General features: G+C 38.4%; 1 protein-coding gene across 1 annotated transcript in view; it reads right to left on the reverse strand.

Annotated features, from left to right (window-relative positions):
- Window positions 1-4,632: 4,632 nt before the first annotated feature.
- LOC306866192 (coxsackievirus and adenovirus receptor homolog) overlaps window positions 4,633-21,465 on the reverse strand; it is a 51,010-nt gene continuing 34,177 nt past the window's right edge. Inside the window, exons 3-7 of the mRNA XM_079411275.1 lie at window positions 20,330-20,534; window positions 16,283-16,438; window positions 16,028-16,150; window positions 15,671-15,809; window positions 4,633-8,182 (exon numbers count right to left, since the gene is read on the reverse strand). Of these exons, the coding sequence (XP_079267401.1) occupies window positions 7,909-8,182; window positions 15,671-15,809; window positions 16,028-16,150; window positions 16,283-16,438; window positions 20,330-20,534 (897 nt within the window). The 3' untranslated portion in view covers window positions 4,633-7,908. The remainder of the gene's footprint in view (window positions 8,183-15,670; window positions 15,810-16,027; window positions 16,151-16,282; window positions 16,439-20,329; window positions 20,535-21,465) is intronic.

Genomic DNA, 21,465 nt, shown 5'->3' on the forward strand with positions numbered 1-21,465 from the left:
TATATAATAAGATTCTTGATTGCATTATAAAACCTCTTTCTATTAAAACTATTTGGAATAGGGAATTATCTGACCTTAATTTATCTGTCGACTGGGAGAGGGTGTGGTCTAATCTCAGTTTAACATCTAAAAATCTGGCGCATCGTCTTATTCACTTCAAAGTCATTCATAGAGCATACATAACTCCTTACAAAAGATTCAAGATGAAACTACAATCAAATTTCAACGGCCATATATGTAATACTACATCATCAGGTACTTTTCTGCATATGTTTTGGGAATGTCCTATCACTAGCAGTCTATGGACACATGTAAACCTGGTTTTATCATCCTTACTGTAAATTGATTGGTCAGTTAACCCAAGTTTGTGTCTTCTTAATGATGATTCTGGTCTTTGTATAAGTTCGATGCAAAAGAGAATGTTGTTTGCTGGCTTTACAGCTGCGAAGAAGACAATAATACAGAACTGGTTTACACCGCATATGTGTGGGAAAACATATTGGATCCGTAGCCTCCTGCAAATAGTGTCTTGTGAATGTACAACAGCACGAATCAATGGAGCCAAGCCTTCTACCATTGATGCTTGGCAGTGCTTTCTCTTTGAAATACGTGACTGTATGGAGGAGTGACTAATGTGGGTTTCTTTTTTCTGTCCTTCCTTTTCTCCCTCCTTTTGACTGGACTTTGAGATGTTGAGTATATGTCTGTTGTTTTATATTATTATTTTATTTTATTTTTTATATATATATCGTTTTTTATGTTGTGTTATGTATGAAAAATAAAAATAAAAAATGTTGATAACAAAAAAAATTGTGGGTCTGATTACTGTTATGCTATACTCTGTGAGCTTTGTAAACTTTCAAAACGACTATCTGTGTTGAAATTTAATGCAGTATTTCTCTAAAAGGCCTTACCAGACTTAAAAAAAAAAATAATGCACCGATCAAGCTTAGGCACCTTATTAATTAACTTTATAAATTACAGCTTCATTATTTATACAATTGATTAATCACGATTTGTTTACACTTACTGATGTTTGTTCTGTTGTTTATCTGGTAAAAATTATGTCACTTAAAGACTAACTAAATGGAAAGTAAAACCGAGGATCAGGCCATAGGCTACCCATGAATTAATAATCTATTAAAAATATTCCCAAAAGTAGTAGAATTCTCTACCTAGGGTTATGTATTTTTAATAATTCAAGATAGAAATGCAGAAAATATGTATAACTCTGCATTAAGTTTTGTTTTGATTGCCATCAGTAAATCCAATTTCAGTCTTGTCTGGGTGTTCACGGAGTCCAACCCAATACAATTCATTAAAGATTTCTGTGGAAAAAGCAATATTCAGTCTCAGATTTGGTCACGCCGGTGAGACAAATCAGTGAATTTACTCTCAATAAACGTACATAAAATAAAACCGCATCAACCCGTAACTGATGATGAGCGCCATGATGGATTCAAACTTCCGTTAGGATGCTGTCGTGTTACAATGGTGTAATAAGATCGATCAAAAAGGCCATTGCGACACTATAAGTGATGAAACTATGGCGCCATGTGCTTTTTATTGTCATATGTTTAACATTATATTATCAGCTCGGAAAATTTGTTAATTTGACTAGAAAAACCAAAAAAAGGTGAATAGCAGGGCAGCGCCAGACTCACACAACTATAACTGTTCTCATGCTCTCAGGCCACACGTCCTTTTTCTCACGCAGATAAAAGCACCCATATTTAAAACTGTAATAACAGGATACTGACGAAACAGATTTGGTAAAGGCTCCAGTGTGTCAAAAGTTTCTATTTAGCTACAATGTGTTTTTGTAGCTTTGAGCAATGTAGCCAACCACAGACGTCTGTTGGACAAACGCCAAATTTTTTCCTGCACGCTCGCAATTCCTCTCATTGCAACAAAGGGTAGACATGATGTAAATAAGAGATTGTGGAGTTTAGAAAGATTCATCAAATAATAACGGAACATTGTGAGTTTGCTGTAAAGTGAAGCGAGTGAGAATTTTATTATGTATTTAAGTGTTTTCGTGTACTGTTAATATTTTTGGTACAACGAGTGGTCAATATTAACCACAAAGAATCACTTCAAATATATGTTACTTAAAAGCTATATGATATAAAATGAGCAAAGCTATCTATCTGACAGGGCTGTCAATTGTCATGCATTCAGCATGAGACTCACGCAGTTGACACTGTTCTCACGCTCTGACAAGGCTATCAACTCTCATTTTCTCACACAGTCAAAAGCACCCTCAGTTAAAACTGTAATAATAGGATATTGGCGAAACCGATCTGGTAAACAGATTTGCCCTCTGGAAAGCATCAAATGTTTCAATTTACAACATGTTTTTGTAGCATTGAGCAGTATAGCCAATCACAGACATGTCTGTTGATTTCTTGAACACCTCTGATTGGACATTCCATTCAAGTTAGTCCGAATTCACTCAGCTCTAAACGCCAGTGGAGTGAGTGACAGCTTTTTAGTGATTATGGAAGCCCCTTTTGCTCGCTTTCAAAGCCACATATAATCCATTCAGAAATGAATAAAAGTTTTGATTTTTGTGCTGCTAACAGGACCCACAGCCACATACTCTGCACATGCAGCAAAGTTTCAGGACTGATATAGGCCTATATCCTCAACCAAAACCCCCACCACCCATCCCACCTTGGAAATTCTCACTCCAAGTTGGCAGCCCTGAGTTCAGATTCTAAATTGTGATTGGATGATTAAAGTGATTAATGTGCCCGTGACCCAGTGTTTTGTATTATTGCGCTAAATTCATATGTTGCTTGCCAAATGTAAACAGGCTACAGTTAGAAACTATCACACAGAACACATTTTTGAGTTTAAAAACATGAGAATCCAGGATAGTTGGATTAAAAAAAACTAAGAAGTAAAAACAATGCATAAACACAATGCAATACAATGATGCAATATAATGATGATTGAGCGAACAGAAAGCAGAAAGCTTGTAGCGCATTGTGTATAACAGGTTTTTCAGCTGGCAACAATAGCTCATTTTATTTATTTAATAATGTCAGAGTTGAAGAACACAAAACAGGTGGGAATATCTCACATTTACCCGTGAGAGCATGTGTGTCTTCTAACAGCCTGAAGTTCAGACTAAAGAGTTCTAGAAATGGCTCAGAAAATTACTGACATCTCAATCTGTTATTATTACTTAATAGTTCTAGAATATTCCTGCAATTGACTGCACAGTACATGCTGTGAATGGTGTTCACATCTGATTAAAACCATATGGACCGGTTGCCCAACTGGCTCCACATTCCTTTGTGTGAAGGTGGAGAACAAGCAAACAGAACCCCCGGAAGGCATATATCTGTTATCTGGTTCCCAAACATGATACATTCCAGGCTGTGCTGCATGGCCCTTAATGGTAGTTATACAGAACCCAGACCAATTTATTTAAAATCAATAATATATTATATACTTCACTATATGAATTTTTCTTCAGGACCAGATGTAAATTTCTGACCTGTACAATTGATATTTCTCGTTCTTTCGAAAGAATCCTGTTTGGTTAAATGACTAGGAACGTTCTCCAAGAAAACTATGGAAAACAAGGGATGATATGGGTGAAGCAAATCTTGAGCAAGACCACCACTGCTTTGAGAGGCTTCTGTTGTTAAGGCTCAGAGCATTACGCTTGCGAGATAAATTCTCCCCTCTTTCATGCTTCCACTCTCTGTGTACAACCAGATAACGTTACCATGGAAACATGCAGCATCCAACCAATCAGCAATCAACACCCTCCCTCCAACTTGCTCCCCTCCTCATATGCAAACAATTATTACCTTCGGCAGGAAAAATAAGAGTATGCGAGGTGGGACGTTTCCATGTCCTCATCTCACTGTCTGCAGGTCTATAAGAGTGATGTTTTCCATTGTGTGGGATTAATGCCGTGTGCAGAGTCAAATCCCACACACAAAAGCAGCGTTGGGCATTGAAAATGCCCAGCAGCACACATCACTGATTCTGGAAGTTAAACGCAGCTCAGAGGAAATGAATTTCCCTTACATAAACATTTACATTACAGTCTAATGTGCTTTTGATGGCTTGAGCATGTCGTCTCTGAAATTACTACATATTCACAATGCAATTATTCCACCCAGAATTGCCTTAATGAAAAATATACTGGCATCCAGTAGCTAATCACTTGCTCGGTACTACATAAGTTACGGCTTGCTGGGGTCCATGATTGGTTTCAGATGCTCATCTATCAATAATTAGGGCTGCAAGACATTAGGAATTTTCAGTTATTGCTATAGACATCAGTATCATTGCAACTAATTTTTGACCACCATTCATGTTATTGATCACTGCCTAAGAAATTAAATGGATATTAAAGGTAGCTTGAAGTCCTTCATTGTGGGAGAGTAAAAACAAAATTACATTTGTAAACTTACATTCACAGTGCCATAATGTTAGAACAGCATCTGCGAGAAACAGCTGTAATTCAGTCTCGTACATAATATATAATAACAGTATTGTCCTGAGAACCCAACTCGGCAACTCTCTATAATGTGGACTGGGTGTATGGAGTTAAAAAATTACAAAAAAAATTAAGCGGTCCATAGAACTTGAGCACCAAATCTTCCAAAGTAATACAATATATTTGTGACAGAAAAAGGCTTAAATAAGCACAATTTGCTTAAAATCTTCATTTTCATAGTTCTCAAATCTCATTTGTGTATCTGCTCATTTCAGAAAGAATTGTATGTGCTTAAAAATGAAAGGCCAGTCATTTCTGAAGTGTGTAGAACAAAAAAAGTAGTACCAGTCAAGTAACTGAAACTGCACACACACAAAGAAAAATCGTTAATACACTTTTTCACATGCAATTTTTTAATAATTGTAAATAGTTTTTATGTCAACATACTACTTGACATTTCTTTTTAATAATGAAATGTACTAGCAATTTCTAAGTCAAAATTTAGATTTACAATTCAGATTTAGGTTTATTTTTGGGTGAACTAACTAACTAACCCTTTAGAGTTACTCTCCTTTATAGAACGCAAATAACTTTTTGTAACCCTAACAAATGTATTACTCACTTGTTGATTTATTTAAACCCACAAACGCGTTACTTAAAAGCCAATTATTTGACCCTCAGTCTAATCAAAGCAATTTGTCACCCATTTCTACACTTTGATTTACACTTGTGTCTTAAACCAGCACAATGGCTGAGCTTGCGGTACAAATTAGTTATTTGCAATGACTCGGCTGACTGACTCTGGGAGCATGTTTTATGAAGTACCCTCAAGGGCACCACTCCACATGCACTGAGTTTTTCACGCGCACACAAACCACCATCGCTTCGGGTTCTGTTACTCTTGGTCAGCGAAGCTTTTGTGAGTCATTGATTAATTGCAGTCATTAGGCGGCGAGAGAATGGCCTCACCTGGAGTTAGAGGTGGAAATCAACGGGAGATTAAAATTAATCACTCTGAAAAGCGACAGTACCGCCAGTAGCCTGCGGAGAGCAGGATGAAGAGGAGGGGAATGAGTGAATATCTCAGAGAAAGTGTGTAGAATGAGAGAGGTTTCATTTTTATTCAAAAATACATCACAAAAGCACACAAAAATAAAATGAGGATTTTACATGATGTGCAAACTGAACAAATAGGAAGAAAAAAAAAAAGTTAATGTGATATTAGTACACAGTTTTTTAAGGTTTTTTAAGAAAACATCTACAGGTAATAATCATTGCTTGTCTCTTATTAGTAAGGAAAGTATCTATTCGTTGAAATGGCACTGTACAGAGAACCGGCCTAACCTCTACTGTATGAAATACCAAATGGGCCCCATCCAAACAGAAAACAGATGATTCGGTTCAAGGAAGTCAATTCGCACAGCTAGCTAAAGGTTTGCTGATCAAAGATCAGATTTCCATGTTTACACTGGCATTAGTCTCCGTGTTTAAACAAGCTGAACTGATCCTGTAACAGCAACTATTTTTACAGGCTTAATAAATAAAAGCCAGGGAAATTACAAGTGCGTGTGCTTTTGGGTAATGACAACATATGCATAATAAATGTTAATACCATATCCAGATGGTGGATGATTAGCCTGATCATGCTCTTGTCCTTCATCAAATTCACAGCCCGAGCGGCAGCATATTACAGCCGAAAAGACAAACGCAATCAATCACACCAAACATTACAGTAAATATATTTACACATTCAACAGGAACCCTGGTCAAAAGACAAGCAGATTGTGAAAATGCTGCTATTTGTGTACAACAGAAACACAGACAGCATATAGTTGTCAGTATACACAACACCCTTCCATGAGACCAAATCCAGCATTTATGAGAAGAAAAACAGTTCATTATATCTATCAATATTGAGTAATATTTGTAGCACAGAAACTGACAACAAATCAAGTAATGATAAATTTTGCATTACAACTCATCCTTAATCAAAATATAATTTAAATGATTGTTCATGTGTTATTTACCTTACACTGCTGACATGGACCCACCAACACCACCAGTTCTTTACACCCAAAGTTTAAAAAGGCACAGAGTGAACATTAGGGTGACCCTGCGGGATGAAATATACAGTAACCCAAACAATAAGAAAAAAGGTTTCCTCAAGACTGGTGACCCTCACTGTGGTGAATACGGTAACTTAAGAGTGTTTTACGACTAATCCTAATCAATACACTATTCATAAACATTCAAGTCTTTTAAAAATCTATGGACAATCTTCCGTTTAATTGACCACCTTCAATTGATTTAAATTGTGTCGTCGACAAATTCTTCAGTAGAATGTCCTTCATCTAATAAATCAATTACAAACTAAAATGTAAAATTGATCAGGTTTAAAGCGGGATGAGTTGAGCCAGGCCAAATGCAAGTTTAGGATTAGCATCTCCGAGACATCTGTGATCAGCTTTTCTGGCCTGGCTGGGGTAGAGGATTGGTGGTGACTGGTGCCGTTGGCCTTCAAACTTGCCAAAATATGATTGCTCAGTGAACCATATTTTACCACCCAGCTTGAGCATCTGTTGAAATAAACCCTTTAATCTTATTTATTTTGATGATTACCACTATGCTGCAGGTTTGGGGGAAGTGGACGTTTGGGTGTCACAAGCCAATCAAAGCATAAGCAAACAACCAATCAGAGACTTGAACACTAATCACTCTGACATGTACCGATGGGGGTTTACAACTGCCAAATGGTCCATAAAAATCAAAGCAGGTTAAGAATCACAGTATTAGTTCATTGCCAGATAAATCAATTTCATCACATGTAAATAATTTTCAATCCAAACAAACGCTTTTATGTTTTTTAAAAACAATTTCATCCAGAAACCAAAGCCAACCCACATATTTTCATCAGACCTTTGAGTAAATCTTTACCAGGCTTTTGTAGCATAAAGAGATAATAACTGTCATAGATAAATGGTTTAAAGTTGCCTAAAAAAATATTTCAAACTGATAAAAAAGCAAAAAGAATAACAAATAGCTCGGGAGTTTTCCTCTAAAGCAAAGAACTATGGTTTGTTCTACATACGTTTAATTTAGTTCAATGGGTTTCATTTCATCTCTAGAGAACACTTAATAGGAAAACAATTCAAGTGCCTTATATTAGACGGGGCCTTCTATTTTTAAAAAGAAAAAAGAACATCATGCATTGCATTATTTACAAAACGGGAGCAGGTGAATCAATCACCTTTCCGCATCCTATTGAATCAAGTTTTTTGTTAATGTTTGTTGAAGTTCTGTGAGTCAAATTGTATTATCAGAGATGGTACACAGCTGAGTTCGACTCTGTAGAAACCTTCATTTGCTCCTTCACAAATTCCGCTAGAACAAATCAATAGAATAATGACAGTCTAAATTGTGTGGAGAATGATCTCAGTTCAGCTTTACACAATGGACCCATCCCTGTTCTGGGCAGGCACCATGACAGGGATGGCCCCCATGCGGCTGAGGTTGGGGCCGGCCATTCTACTGGGTGGGGGAATAGGGGTTTGACTAGGGGGCCTCTCGTACTCTTCAGAAGGTATCTTGTCGTACTGGGGCTTGGTGTACTCGTGCAGGTTTGAGGGTGACATGGAGCCCAGAGAGGAGCGCTGGCTGCCCACGCTGGTGAAACTGCGTGCAGTAGAAACACGACTCTTTGGAGGGGGGACATCCTCTCTGTGGAAGGGAGGGAAAATAGTGTTCAATCAAAACTAGTGAGGGAGTCCATAAGACTTATTTCTGCACTTAAAAAAACAAGGTAGAAAGATTAACATTTTACAACTAATTGTAAATTGTCACAAAATGGTCAAATTACAACATTTACATAGGTAATTATACTGTACTATTTACTATTTTCCTTGTTTGTTTTGCTTGTTGGTTAGATCACATAACTTTGTTGGTTGTACCATATGACTGATTTCTGATTTGGCAGACTAAATTTATGCAGTTTTGTTAATACACTAATGTTTAAAAGTTTGGGGTTGTTAAGATTTTTTTTTTTATATTTTGGAAAAGTCTTGTATGTTCACCAAGGTTGCATTTATTTATAATACAGTAACTGTTAAAAAGTAAAACAAAAAAAAATATTTTTTCTAATAATGTAGCAGTACTTATTCAATTTGATGTATCATAGCTGAATAAGTGTTAATTTCTTTAAAAAACAAATAAATTGCCATGTTTATTAAAAAAAGACTCGGCTGAACTGATACATCAATCAATCAATAAATAAAATAAAATAAAGCAACATATCTAGGCAATTTTCAAACCAAAAAACAAGTTAAACCTCACTGAAATACAACCATTTTTTGTTGAGTTTGAAAACATTCTTCATTAGAAAGTCAAAACCCCTTCACTGTGTAGAGGTCAATTCAAACAAAACATCTCCCTCTGCCCCACAATCAAACTTTGACACAGGCAGGAATGGGCGCAATGAGGCTAGAATTAGGGCTGGGTATAGCTCAAAAATTTTCGATATCGATACCGATACCGATACCTTGAGTTTGATACCGGTTCCTGAACGATACTTTTTTTTCGATACCAGTTTTATGAAATCAGTTTTAATAAGATTACATTATCTCAAAAAACAATTTTTTAATGTTGATATTTATACAGACTCAAAGCCTCATCTCCTGAGCCACTGCACAAAGGAACAAAATATATCCAACACAATAAATAAATAAATAATTTTAATAAAGTTCAAATTGTTTTCAGTTTACACATCTGTTAGGCTACATTTACATTAGTGCGTGTTCATTTTAAAACACAAAGCTCAGACAGAATCATCATTTCTAGGTTGTTAAAGACTTCAAGAAATTTGAAATCTTCATCCACTTTCATAAGTGGGCGTTTTATTTTCTTTCACCATATGTTTTATTGTTATTAAATTCTGGTGTAGTATGTCTAATTATTTGAATGCATAAAAACAACTTTATTTACAACAAATTTATTCTTAAAATAGCCTTATGAAATGTTTTATTTTTCCTCAGAAATTCTGTGTTCTGTATCTGGTTTTCAAATGAAGACATAAAACATTAATTTAATTTATCTTTTTTTTTTTTTATCTAAAAAAAAAAAAAAAAAAAGTTTTAATTTTAATAGTAGCCTAGTAGTAGCAGTATGTACTGTCTGCTGAACAATATTAATATATTTCTGCCGCAGTGTCTTCCAGCTTAAACAGAACTTTTATTTTGACGGGTTGCCTGGAATACCTTTACAGTTCTGTGTGTATATGATAGTTAGTTTTACTCGAATCAAACGGTAAAATGCTCATGAAGTGACTTTCAGAGCAGGTCTGGAGATGTTGTTCATGTCCTCATTTAGTGAGGCGTCAGACGCTGAAATGACCGCGAGCGTCACGCGTGCTTCAGTCTGTGTATAATAAACAAACCGCGCGATTTAAAGAGCGGACTGCTCCGTGCGCTTTAGAAACGCTCTCGCGGAGGGCAAACACTGATCAATCTGCGCGTCGCCGTTTCTAGTCAAACACACCTAGTGCTGTAGGATTATTGGCTCACTGACGGTGATGAGATTAACCCCTTAGGTATCGAAATTTTGTACCGAACGACAAGACGTTTTTCGATACTGGGTGGTATCGAGGCAATTCGGTCGGTGCCTAAAAAGTATCGAACTCGATACCCAGCCCTAGCTAGAATTACAGCTGAGTCGAGATTTATTCGGATTTTTTTGTTGCTTTGCCACTCAGGCCTCAGATTGGCTGAATAAGGCCATGGATGGATTTCCAGTATAGCCTGCTCTTCCCCCGTCCTCCAAATGAACAAGTATTCAGCAGCAATAATCCATTACAGCATAGAATACAGCAAACGAGAGCGAGACAGTGGGGTCTCCTCTAAGAGAAGCGATCTTATTTGGATAATCCTCTTTTGTCATGGCCTATGTGAGGCAGCGCATGGCTCCCAGATGGAGTGTCCAGCGCTGGGGTCCAAGGGGGGGCCTAATACAGGGCTTGACCCACAGCCTGGCCCTTCACAGAGAGGAATGCTATTTCAATAGGTCGGTGGAGCGAGAGAGGGAGGCACTGACTGAGCAGGAATCGACTGAACAAACAAACGCACAGAACTGATTACACCAGCCTTTCATTTGAAGACAAAAGGGGTAAGAGGGGAAGAGTGACGCCATCACCAGTCAGTTTCGCTGGCCATCAGTTTTGTTTGGTCATCAGTGAGCATAGGGCAGGCCTGTGATTGGATGAAGAGGCTGAGTGAATCATACAGACATAGGGACAGTGACATGTACCAAATGGCATCTGGGCCAAGAACTCCCTTTCTCATTCTTGTTCCTTTCGTTATTAGGCTAAAGACCGCTGGCTCCAGACAGCATGTCAGTTGGGAGAAGCAGGTGTTCTTATAATTCAGTGTGATTCTGGGTGAATTACACTAGCAGGTGTTTTTCTCAAGAACTCCTTATTTATATTAGGGATGCACCGAAATGAAAATTCTTGTCCGAAACCGAAAACCGAAAAAGAGGAAACCAAGGCCGAAAACCAAAAAAACGAAAGAAATTATGCCAATTATTAGTACCATTGCATTTATGGCTATGACTGTGTACTAACTTTACTAAAATCAAGGCATTGCAATTGCATAAATTAATATTAAAGTTTCATTAAATCAATTACAAATTCTGCAAATATTTATTTAGCACACTGCAACAATGCACAGTATAAAATAAAATTCAAATTAAATGTTTAACTTGACCCCACTCATGTGTACATTAACCTGTTAACCTTCGCCCCCCCATCTTGGGCCTCACAGGTGAAAATAACTAAATTAAAACGGTAACAGTTCCTGACAAAGTGTGCTACACAAACAAATTAGGTATATTTGGAAAGAAGACACTCTAGGCTTTACTATCCATCATCCAGAGTTGATAATGCTCAAAAAGATAAAACGTTATAGACACTGACATGCCTTGAAAAATATTTTTCCACACTGAATGTTTATTTATTTCATATACAAATAAATGAAATAAGTCCTGGAGCAATCCAGAAAAGTAATGGAATGAACGCCACATGTCTCATGAGTTTATATTTCAAATTTGAAGAAGATACCATGAAAAATGAGATTCCTGCAATATTTTTTCTGAAAACATTTATAGTCCTCCCACCCCCGTTTGAGGAAAAATAACCACCAAATGTATTGCAGAATTATACAAACTATTTTAGTCATTATACATATTCCTGCATAGTTTTTCAATTATAAAATAATAGACAAAATTTTAGACATCATATAAGTGATTTATTTGAGCACTAAAAAATATAAAAATAATTATTTGAGTAATAAAAAAGGAAAAAAAATAGAAAAAAAATGCTTGTATATAGTATGTATGTATATATTCTGATTGCCAGACATAAACTGATATTGGCAGACATGGTCATAGTCAGTAATCACACACTGATGTGCGTCCATACAGATGATAATCATGCAGATACGGCCACATTCCCCACACAATACACACACACATAAAAAATGTTGAAGAAAAAAAAAAAGTTTTTTATGGAAAAGGCAGATCGCTAAGTTACGCCCCGCTCAGATGACAGCTGCGTCACAGCGTGCGTCACTCAGGAGGGAGCGCCAAATTCAAATAATCTATATTCCACTTATCTGAGACTTTTTTTTTTTCCGTGGACGGTCTCATTCTGTTTGTAAAACTGTATGCTACAGCACAGTGTTGTTTTTTTACCACCAAGATGCTGTTTTTGAGCGTAATTTATTCCATAACAGACGCGAACAATAACTCTCCCGAAGAAATGAAATGTAAACAAAGGAATATGCATCCTTATTACAACGTTATTGTTTCGCTGGGCTAAAAGTGCTCGCTGGTACCCCTTTTCCACCTAAGCAGTTCCAGTGCTGGTTCGGAGCCAGAGCCTAGTTTCGAACCGGTTCTTTGTTTTTCGACATCCAAAGAACCAGCTCCGAACCAGTAAAAGCGGTTCGTAAGTAGCACCAAAACATTGCTGGGCTAGAAGGAAGAACCGCTTGCGTCAGGAGCTGGGGGCGGGGTTACCGTGACCAACAAGACGAACAGAAACTTGGACCGCCATATTTGAAATAGCAGCTAAACGCTAACACGTTTGATTCGCCGTGTTTGGATGCCGATGTAGGTTCGCAAAGCCATGAACATCAAATAGTACCGCAACGTCCGCCATTGCCGATAGTTTGTTTAGGCTTGTCCGGGATAGATCGGCGCTGCGCGGACCGTTCGGTGCGAGGCATATCGGGGTGCTGCGGGAGCAACTGGAAAGCAGATGGCTCTTTATGCTTTTGGATCGCTCTCACCGTGCTTTAGTGTGTTGTGTGCCGATCAATCGATCTGCGTGGCGCTGATGTACATCGAACAAGCCTGTTGTGCTGCGTATTCAGTGACGTAAAAGCTGGCTCTGTATTGGCTCTCTAGCATGTGGAAAAGCAACCGGTTCTTAAAGGGTTCGCCAGTCGAACTAACTAAGAACCAGCTATAGCACTGGCTCTGAACTAGCACCTGGAACTGCTTAGGTGGAAAAGGGGTATGGGATGTTGTTCTGTGGACCCTTACCTCTCTAACTAAACTGGGATTTCAGCAGTGGACGCATTTGTGACTCGTTATACCAATGATAATGGTACGTACTGCTTTTTTATTCTGCATGTTTTGATGTGTACTGCTTACACAAATGTAGCAAATACATTCCTTATAAGCTTTCCATCGAAAACAGCGATCTGTCGTCGATGCTTGAGGCTTAGACCTTCAGAATGATATATAGTTTGTCAAGATTAACTTTGTCCCGTTTCATTTATTCTGTTAGAAATCAATGACACATGCAAACAAAGAGCGTTCAGTGCGCCGTCGCTCTGGCAAAGGTTAACAGGTTAAATAATAATGTACAGGCCTACTGGCCTGCTGAAAGGTTGTAAAATTAAATGTTCTATCATAAAAACAAAGTGCATTTAGGTCAAGTGCATTTTAAATTTTTCTCTGTAGGACTACTACAAGAAAGTGCATTCAGAACAAGTGCAACTGCTTAAAGATACAACAATATTTTCTCTGTAGGCCTTCAACATAGTGTATCAAAACAAAGACTGCCATAGCCCATATGTTAACTGTAGAACTTTAACAACAACAACTGCACCAAGAATTGCAGATGTGCAAAGTGGATAATAAATATTTAAACACTAGACAAGCCCATTCTGATTATTTCTCCAGTAGGCAAGAGGGTTATCACTTCTGGGGATGGGGACTTCAGACAGATAACCATCTAGCTGTTGAGCGTGTCATCTGCCTGAGTGTATTTAAATAGGGCCAGTGCATAAATAAACATTTTTATCAAATTAAAAAAATATCTAGCAGACATATGGCTACAATCTTATAATCACATATATAGTAGCCTAAGAACAGAATAGCCTACCTATTATTTGAGGCACTTTCTTGCAGGATTTCACTGAACATATCAGACAACGAGGGTGCATGCCCCTAATCTGGTTCAGAGAGACGAGTCTTTTTTTCTGCGCTCTAATCTCCTTCTCCTGCGCTGTGCGCTGCTCCGTCTCCACGTGGGTTCTCCGCATCCATCCTGGATCATTTCTCGTGCGCGCTGCTTTATTTCCGCATCCAAGTAATGGTCTTTATAACGCAGATCAAGTACAGTCGCGATGAAGTGCAGAGGATCCGAATAGATCTCAGTGAAACGTGTTCTGACAGACTCTTAAGAGTGCACTTTTCATTGTTTTCACTCCGTGGTCCATCTCAACCTCTTTGCTTAGGAGACGCTTTAGTGCTGCGATTAAAGGAATAACATCCGCTACAGATGCATCAGAGGAGCTGATCTCTTTAGTTAGCTGCTCAAAGGGGGCAAGAAGAGAGAGAATGTTCTCTATTAAGACCCACTGGTGTGAAGTGAATGTCGCGGGGAGCTCGTGATCTGCACTATATGCAGCCAAGACTCGCTTTGCACAAAGAGGCTTTGCAACATGTAAAAAGTGCTGCTCCACCGCATACTCACGTCTTGCTGGAACCATTTTATTGGTGTTCCAAACTGATCTTGCATAGACTGCAAGCGGGAATAGGCCAGCTGAGAATGTTTAAAGTGGCCAACAATTCTTCTGCCTATAGCCAGTACGTCTTTTACACTGCGTTGAGACAACACTCCCTCATTCACAGCCAGATGTAGTGTGTGGGCCATGCACCTTATTCCCTTCAGCTGGCTGTCTTCTATCGCTTTTGTCATATTTCTTGCATTGTCACTGACAATGACATGCACTTTAGATTGGTCGATATGCCAGGTGTCGAGCATATTGGCGAATGAATCAGAAATGGCTGCTGCTGTATGTGACCCTCGAAACTCTTGTGAATGGAGCAGAATCTTTTGCAGCTGGAAATCAGCGTCGATCCATTGTGCGGTTAGACTGAGCATACTGGTAATGCTGACGTCGGAGCTCCATATGTCTGTTGTGAAACTGATTGCTGAAATATCTGCAGCTATATGCTCATGGACGCGAGTTGCAACAACATTAAACAGCTCAGGTAAACACACCTCTGAGAAATGTCGTCTGCTCGGCATGACATAACGGGGCTCAATGTGCTCGATCAGCCTACAAAATCCCACATCTTCTACGACAGAGAATGGCTGATCAGCTAAGGCAATGAATTCCATAATCTTTTGTGTAATGCCCTTTGCCTTGACACCATCACTGAGAAACTTGCTTGCCTTTTCAAAAACGGAGTGGGCGTGCTCGGAGGCGTTTTCCTTTTCTGTGCCGCGTTCCTCTCATATTCAGCGTAGCGATCGGAATGTTTGGATTTCAGGTGATAAATTAAATCCGACGTGGAGAAAGTCTTTGCAGATGCACCCCCTCTTGAAATTTCGGCATTACATGTTTTGCAAATCGCTGTCCGTGGGTCTTTCTCAGATATACTGAAATACGTCCACACCGCAGACATGTTGTTTCAGACAAGCACGTGCAGGTCGCGGTTTCTGTTTGCGTCATCACAACATTTCGGCCGTATTGTTTCGGTGATAAAAGTCTTTCAGCCGCTTTGTGCCGAATATTTGGCCGAAAATGTTCGGTGGCCGAATATTCGGCACACCCCTAATTTATATGATTAATTGGGGTCTTCTTGGAAAAGGTTCACATAGACATGCCTAAGGATTATGGTCAAGTGTGTGTGTAGTACCTGATCTCATAGGCAATCTCCTTCTCATACTTCTTCTTGTTACGAGCACGGCAGCAGCAGAAGAGGAGGAGGGCGAGAAGAATGAGAACCAGCAGAATGCAGATTACTACACCTGCGATGACGCCAGCTGTGTTAGGGGCTGCAAAGCGCAATAGAGAAAGAGACTTTGAGATGAACAAGTTTAGAGTCTAAGATATTACTCATAAACCCATTCACCACTTCACTGTATTCAGACAATGTGGAAAAGACAAAAGATAACTTCAGACTGCTATTTTTGCCATTTTAGACTTCAGACAAAATTCAGACTTTGCTATTTTAAATGTTAAAAGAGCAATAGGCAGGCTTATGAAGACTCACGTTGTGTGATGTTGACCTGCACCAAACACTCTTCTGTTCCAACACGATTTTTAGAAATGCATTTGTATGTTCCTGAAGCTGCCTCAGTCGCATTCCTCAGAGTCATGGTTCCCCCGACTGGATCTGTGCACAGCAGCAAACAGATTCTTCATTTTAACTGAAGCATCTGACAGTTCTGACAGTTATGACAGTTTATCAAAATTGTAAAAAAATAAATAAATGAAAATTCAAGGTACAGGAGTCAAAAGAACTTACCCGGCACTGCCAGGGGCGGCAGCAGTTTATTTCCTGTGGTTCTTTCCCAAAAGTACTGCAGTGGTTGTGTGCCCTCCACAGAGCTACACCTCAACACCATATCTTTCCCCGCATGAGTCTGACCCTCTGCATAACATCTGGGTTTAGAGGGGCGCACTGTGGAAGAGGAAACAGGTGAGACCATTAGAAAAAAGAAAAAACTAATAAAAGGACCAGCAGTTTCATGTACAAATGCTAGATTTGAGCTATCCCAATTTACAGACTTATCAGTCAGCAATATAAATTGTTCCAATCACATGGTGAAATTAATTAATTGTCTGTGAATAACATTTGAATAATATCTAATAATATCAGTAGTAGTAGCAGTAGTATTAAGAACTAAAAGTATTTAAGTTAACAAAAACAAAAATATTTATGCATAAAAGATAAATCCTCAAAGGCATAAAACTAATTTAAGGTTACAAGATAATCATGCTAAAGATTTCTAAACACATCTGTACAAAGTATATTGTCTTGTGCATATAAAACTACACAGTACATATGAGTAAAGCAAAGTTTTATGCATGATACCATAAGTTTAGGCAATTATCTCAAGGAGGAAAATATCATCATTCCACTCTGACCAGCTAAAAGCTCAAATATCATCTCCCGTCTCGCATATGGTGCATCATGGACAAAGGACGAGTCCCTGAGGCCCTTCTGTCACACTCCACCCATATTTATTCTCGCTGCATCATAACTAATCACAGCATAGGAAGCCATGATCACGTAATGGATACAGCTGCTGCTATTACAGGTGCTGTCAATCAACTTAATTACAATCAGAGCACAGTGGGTGTCAACATTCTTTTAGATAAAAGAGCGAACAAAAGATGAAGAAGAGGGTGGGAAAGTGGCTGGGTATTGTAAGACAGCATGTGTTTTCTAAAGAGATATGCATTAAAAAAAGCAGGGAAAGTGGGTGAAATTATGTATATAAGGAAGGAAGGAAGGGAAGGAGGGATAGAAATGTGGAAAGAAAGTGAGAGATTGGATGGGGGAGGGTGGAGAACATAGGGAGCTCTGTGTAGAAACCAAAGCCTGCACAAACAGACCCCCTCCTTGCTTGGCAGGAGATGACATGAGAATTCAAAGACAAACAAAACTTCAAATTAAAACCAGGAGGAGACAGATACAGAGCCCCATGTAAGGAGGGCAAAGAAACAGAACGAGAAGGAGATAGAGTCCACACAAATAAAGAGATAGAGGGCAAGACAGACAGAAGAATGTCAATAGTTGCTCTCTGTGATTCCTCCCAACCTTGGGCAGGGTGTTGGCATTCGAGTCTCCATCGTTTGATAATAGAAGCTGTAAAAACAGATCTCTGGGGCTGATGGGACAGAGGCTTAGAGACCTGAGGATTAACAGCAGGCAGGACTGAACAACAATTTAATAGGATGAGGGGTCAGAGCACAGCAGCTTCCTCTGACGGAGAAATTAAATGTGTGGTGATGGACAGGTGGGCGGGAGAAATCAAGGTGTAGACTGACTAATGCACGTGCTTAAACCAACCCCCCCTCAAAACAGTTTGTTATTATTATTAGACATTTTCTAAAAAATGAAGTTGTTTTACAGCTTAGCAGTGTGACCAAAGCAAGCATGTCGGTATTCTGAGGTAATCACACTTGACTGGTCATAAAGGCGAGAAGAAAAACAAGAACGAAAAAGTCAAACTGCCCGATGCAACTACAGATGCATAAAGGCGTGAAAAGAAAAAGGTCAAGCAGTTTTATTTTCTGCTGTCTGAGAAAAGATTAATTTACTTTTTCCACCTTGAACACTAGATAGTTCACCATAAAGTTAACAATCTTGAATAAGCATGTCATTTACAAGTACTGACGGCATCAACAAAATGTTGTAGACCGCTTCATTCAGTCGGTGAAATAAGTTATGATGACATGTTTAACTTAACATTTCAATGTTTCAAACAAACTTACTGTAAAAAATTACTGGGACAATGAACATATAGCCTAATGAACTTGCCATTTTGAAAAACATCCACTTATTGTTTGCAATAGAAATTCAAGAAAAAGTAAGAGAATCCCAGGACAGTGGAGCTGTTAAATGAACATCAGTCTTAGTGAAGTGAGCAGCATTGTTATTGTTAGCAAAGTATTAAAATAATTTTCAATAACTGAATTGAAGCTAAAATAAAACAAATATTAGATGAAAATTTAAATGCAAAAAACAAATGTTGCATTGGCATTTAATTAATTTAAAATAAGTTCTAATAAGTATAGACACTAAAATAAGTACAAAATGACTGAATTAAATATAAAAATAGAAATATTTTTTAAAAATATATAAAAATAACAAAAGCGCATTAATAAAAACCTTTAAATATATTAAAATAATACATTATAATATATATAAAAAATAAAAGCTAATTCAAAATATTAACAAAAATGATAAGAGTATATAAATACTAAAATAATAGAGCAGATGTCTGCAAGCCCTTTAAACTGTATCCCTAAACTGTACATAAACCTATTTGAAGTTGTCTGGTGGAGAACAAATTTGAAGATAAAGAGCTGAAAGTTGCTTGTGCCTACTAAAAGCACGGTTTCTCAGTTTCTGCATCACTAGAGCAGAGCCGTGTCTCTCTGAGGTGGCAATGTAGCACATATACAGCCCCTTCAAGTGAATGCCCTTGGACCGCTATCTCTGATGGAGACACGTTTAGTAAGGAACACACGCACGCAGCCAGACAGCATCTGCTCTGAATACAGGTACAGAGTCCCCGTGGTCATCAGCGATAGGATGAGGGTGGACAATGAAGGGAACAGGCGAAGAGAGAACAGCTGCATTCATCAACTGCTGAGAGCACAACCAATCTGTGTCCTTCCATCCGTCTTACTGTGGTCCACCTCCAATCACCGGGTCGGCTCTTGGCAAACAGTCCTTCACTTTAATAAATTAGTGGACTTTAAGTCCAATAAAGTCTTTTGCCTAACCAATCACTGGTTCATGAACTGACACTAATCAATCAATCAATCAACCAACCACTTCACTTTCACTACTTTGTCTTGGGCAGTACCATTGAAATTTAAAAATTCTGAATACCATAGCAAAAACTAAATTCAATTGAACACTTCATTAAATAAGGTAAATAATATGATTAAATAATATATAAAATACATGTTCAAAAGTTTGGGGTCTGCATTTATTTGATCAAAGGCTGCATTTATTTGATAAAAAATAAAGTAAAACAGTAATACGGTTTAAAATGATTACAATTTAAAAGAACCTCAGAAATCACTAATATGCTGATTTGATATGATCAATGTTCTGCTAATTAAAATTGTGGAAACTCCATTATTAAACTTATGAATTAATTTATTTTTAATTGCCCAATAATTTTGACAATCCTTATCATAATAAATAAAATTGAAAAATATTAGCACACCACGCAGATCACTTGGTGGATGGTCCATTTAATGCTGGATTTCACCTCTATTAAAACCTTTTTCCTGTTCCCTTTCTCTTCTTTTTCCTGTTTCTTTTTGTTAATCTGATAGCTATTGCTATTCATGCATCTGCAATGCAAATACACGTCTCGGTTGTGTGTTTATTGAGTTTCGGGAGGTGACGTCACTGTCATCATAATGTTTGGGGAGTTGCTTCTGATGGCCTTGTTTGGCGTGCATGTTTGCCTAGGGCGTTTCTGTGTTGGCGCTAGTCAACAAGGAACAGGTGATATTTCACACGAAGCAGCACTGATGTCACACTTGCTGTTGACATCGATCAATGCAGACCTTGAAAAGCATGTCTGAGGGCCTGTGAAATCAAACTTTGTGCATTTATGGTGCAGATCAATACATTGCCACTCAGGACTTTCCCTTAAGTTTTATAGCTCACCTTCCAGAAGAAAAGAAAATAAGAATGGAGTGTTTCTCTCAAAACAAATCCAAAGAAACAAGCATCTTTGTATACACCGGGTTAGAGATTGGTTGTCGAGATAAACTTGTAAATGCCACTTTCGGCTAAAATTATATTTTTCCCACTCACCCATGACAGTTAGGAGGAACTTCCTGCTGCTGATACCAGGAACCTTCTTCACCTTGCACTGATAGGTTCCTGTGTCTGTGGCTTTCAGACCCATGATGTTCATGGAGGCATCACCGTTTTTAGGGTCAGGGGAGTTGAAGTGGACTCTTCCTTTAAGAGGATCATAGTAGTGTTCAAAGGCCCTGTCACCCGAGTACACAATCACCTGTGGGAAGGAACAAGAGATAACAAAACCAAGAGAATCATGTTTTAGTAAGCAAAACTCATGTATTGGTGAAATGTTACTCAATATTTCAATTTAACAACTGTTGATGGGAAAGAGTGCAGTGTAGGTATCAGTGAACGGTCAAACTAATAATCCCATTCAGACTAAAACCAAATGTTTCTGCTTTTGAAAGTCAGTTGAACAAAGACAAATACAGTGCCCCCTCTTATCTTACAAACGTCCTTCAGCACAAGTGAATTATTTGCCCTTTCAATGCTACAACCTAAACAAAGTATTCTTGTTAGGCTACATCAACACCTATCACCAGAAGGTTGAGGTTGAAAAATTAGGTTGAAATGAGCATCAATACATGCTTCTCTCTCAAAATGCAACATTTTAAGGGACAGTACAGGTCTGTTTCTGGCTAACACACACGCTTAGTACAAACACAGATAAAGACATGCACAGACTCTTGTCACCCATGGAGGGAAAATATGGGATCTATTCAACAGACCCCATCCCCACCACTTCATTTCCATGACGACGGCCTCCCGTGGCATCTTGCTTCATGCACGGCAGTCCTGAGAACGCACCCCAGGGCAATGGAGCAAGAGCTTGGAAACACTTAGAATCCTAATGAATGTATCAGACAATATTCAGGACACAGGAGAAGGAAAGAGAAAAAAATGAAGGGGAAAAAGCAAGAGCTCTCCCTTATTCTTACTCTCACATCCAAACATCTGCAGAATCTAAGAGCATCTTGTCCAAATTACCACTTAGTAAAGCAGGCCTAATCCATGCCACCTGGAGTCTGCCAATAGGGATAAGGACACCTGCCTGAAGCATACAGGCACTATAACATACTTCAATTCAAAAAGCCAAAACAAAGTCTGCTCAAGGCAGAGAACAAAAAGATGCAACAACTGATGGA

The sequence above is a fragment of the Barbus barbus genome (assembly GCF_936440315.1).
Source record: "Barbus barbus genome assembly, chromosome: 47".
In the NCBI taxonomy this organism is placed as follows: domain Eukaryota; kingdom Metazoa; phylum Chordata; class Actinopteri; order Cypriniformes; family Cyprinidae; genus Barbus; species Barbus barbus.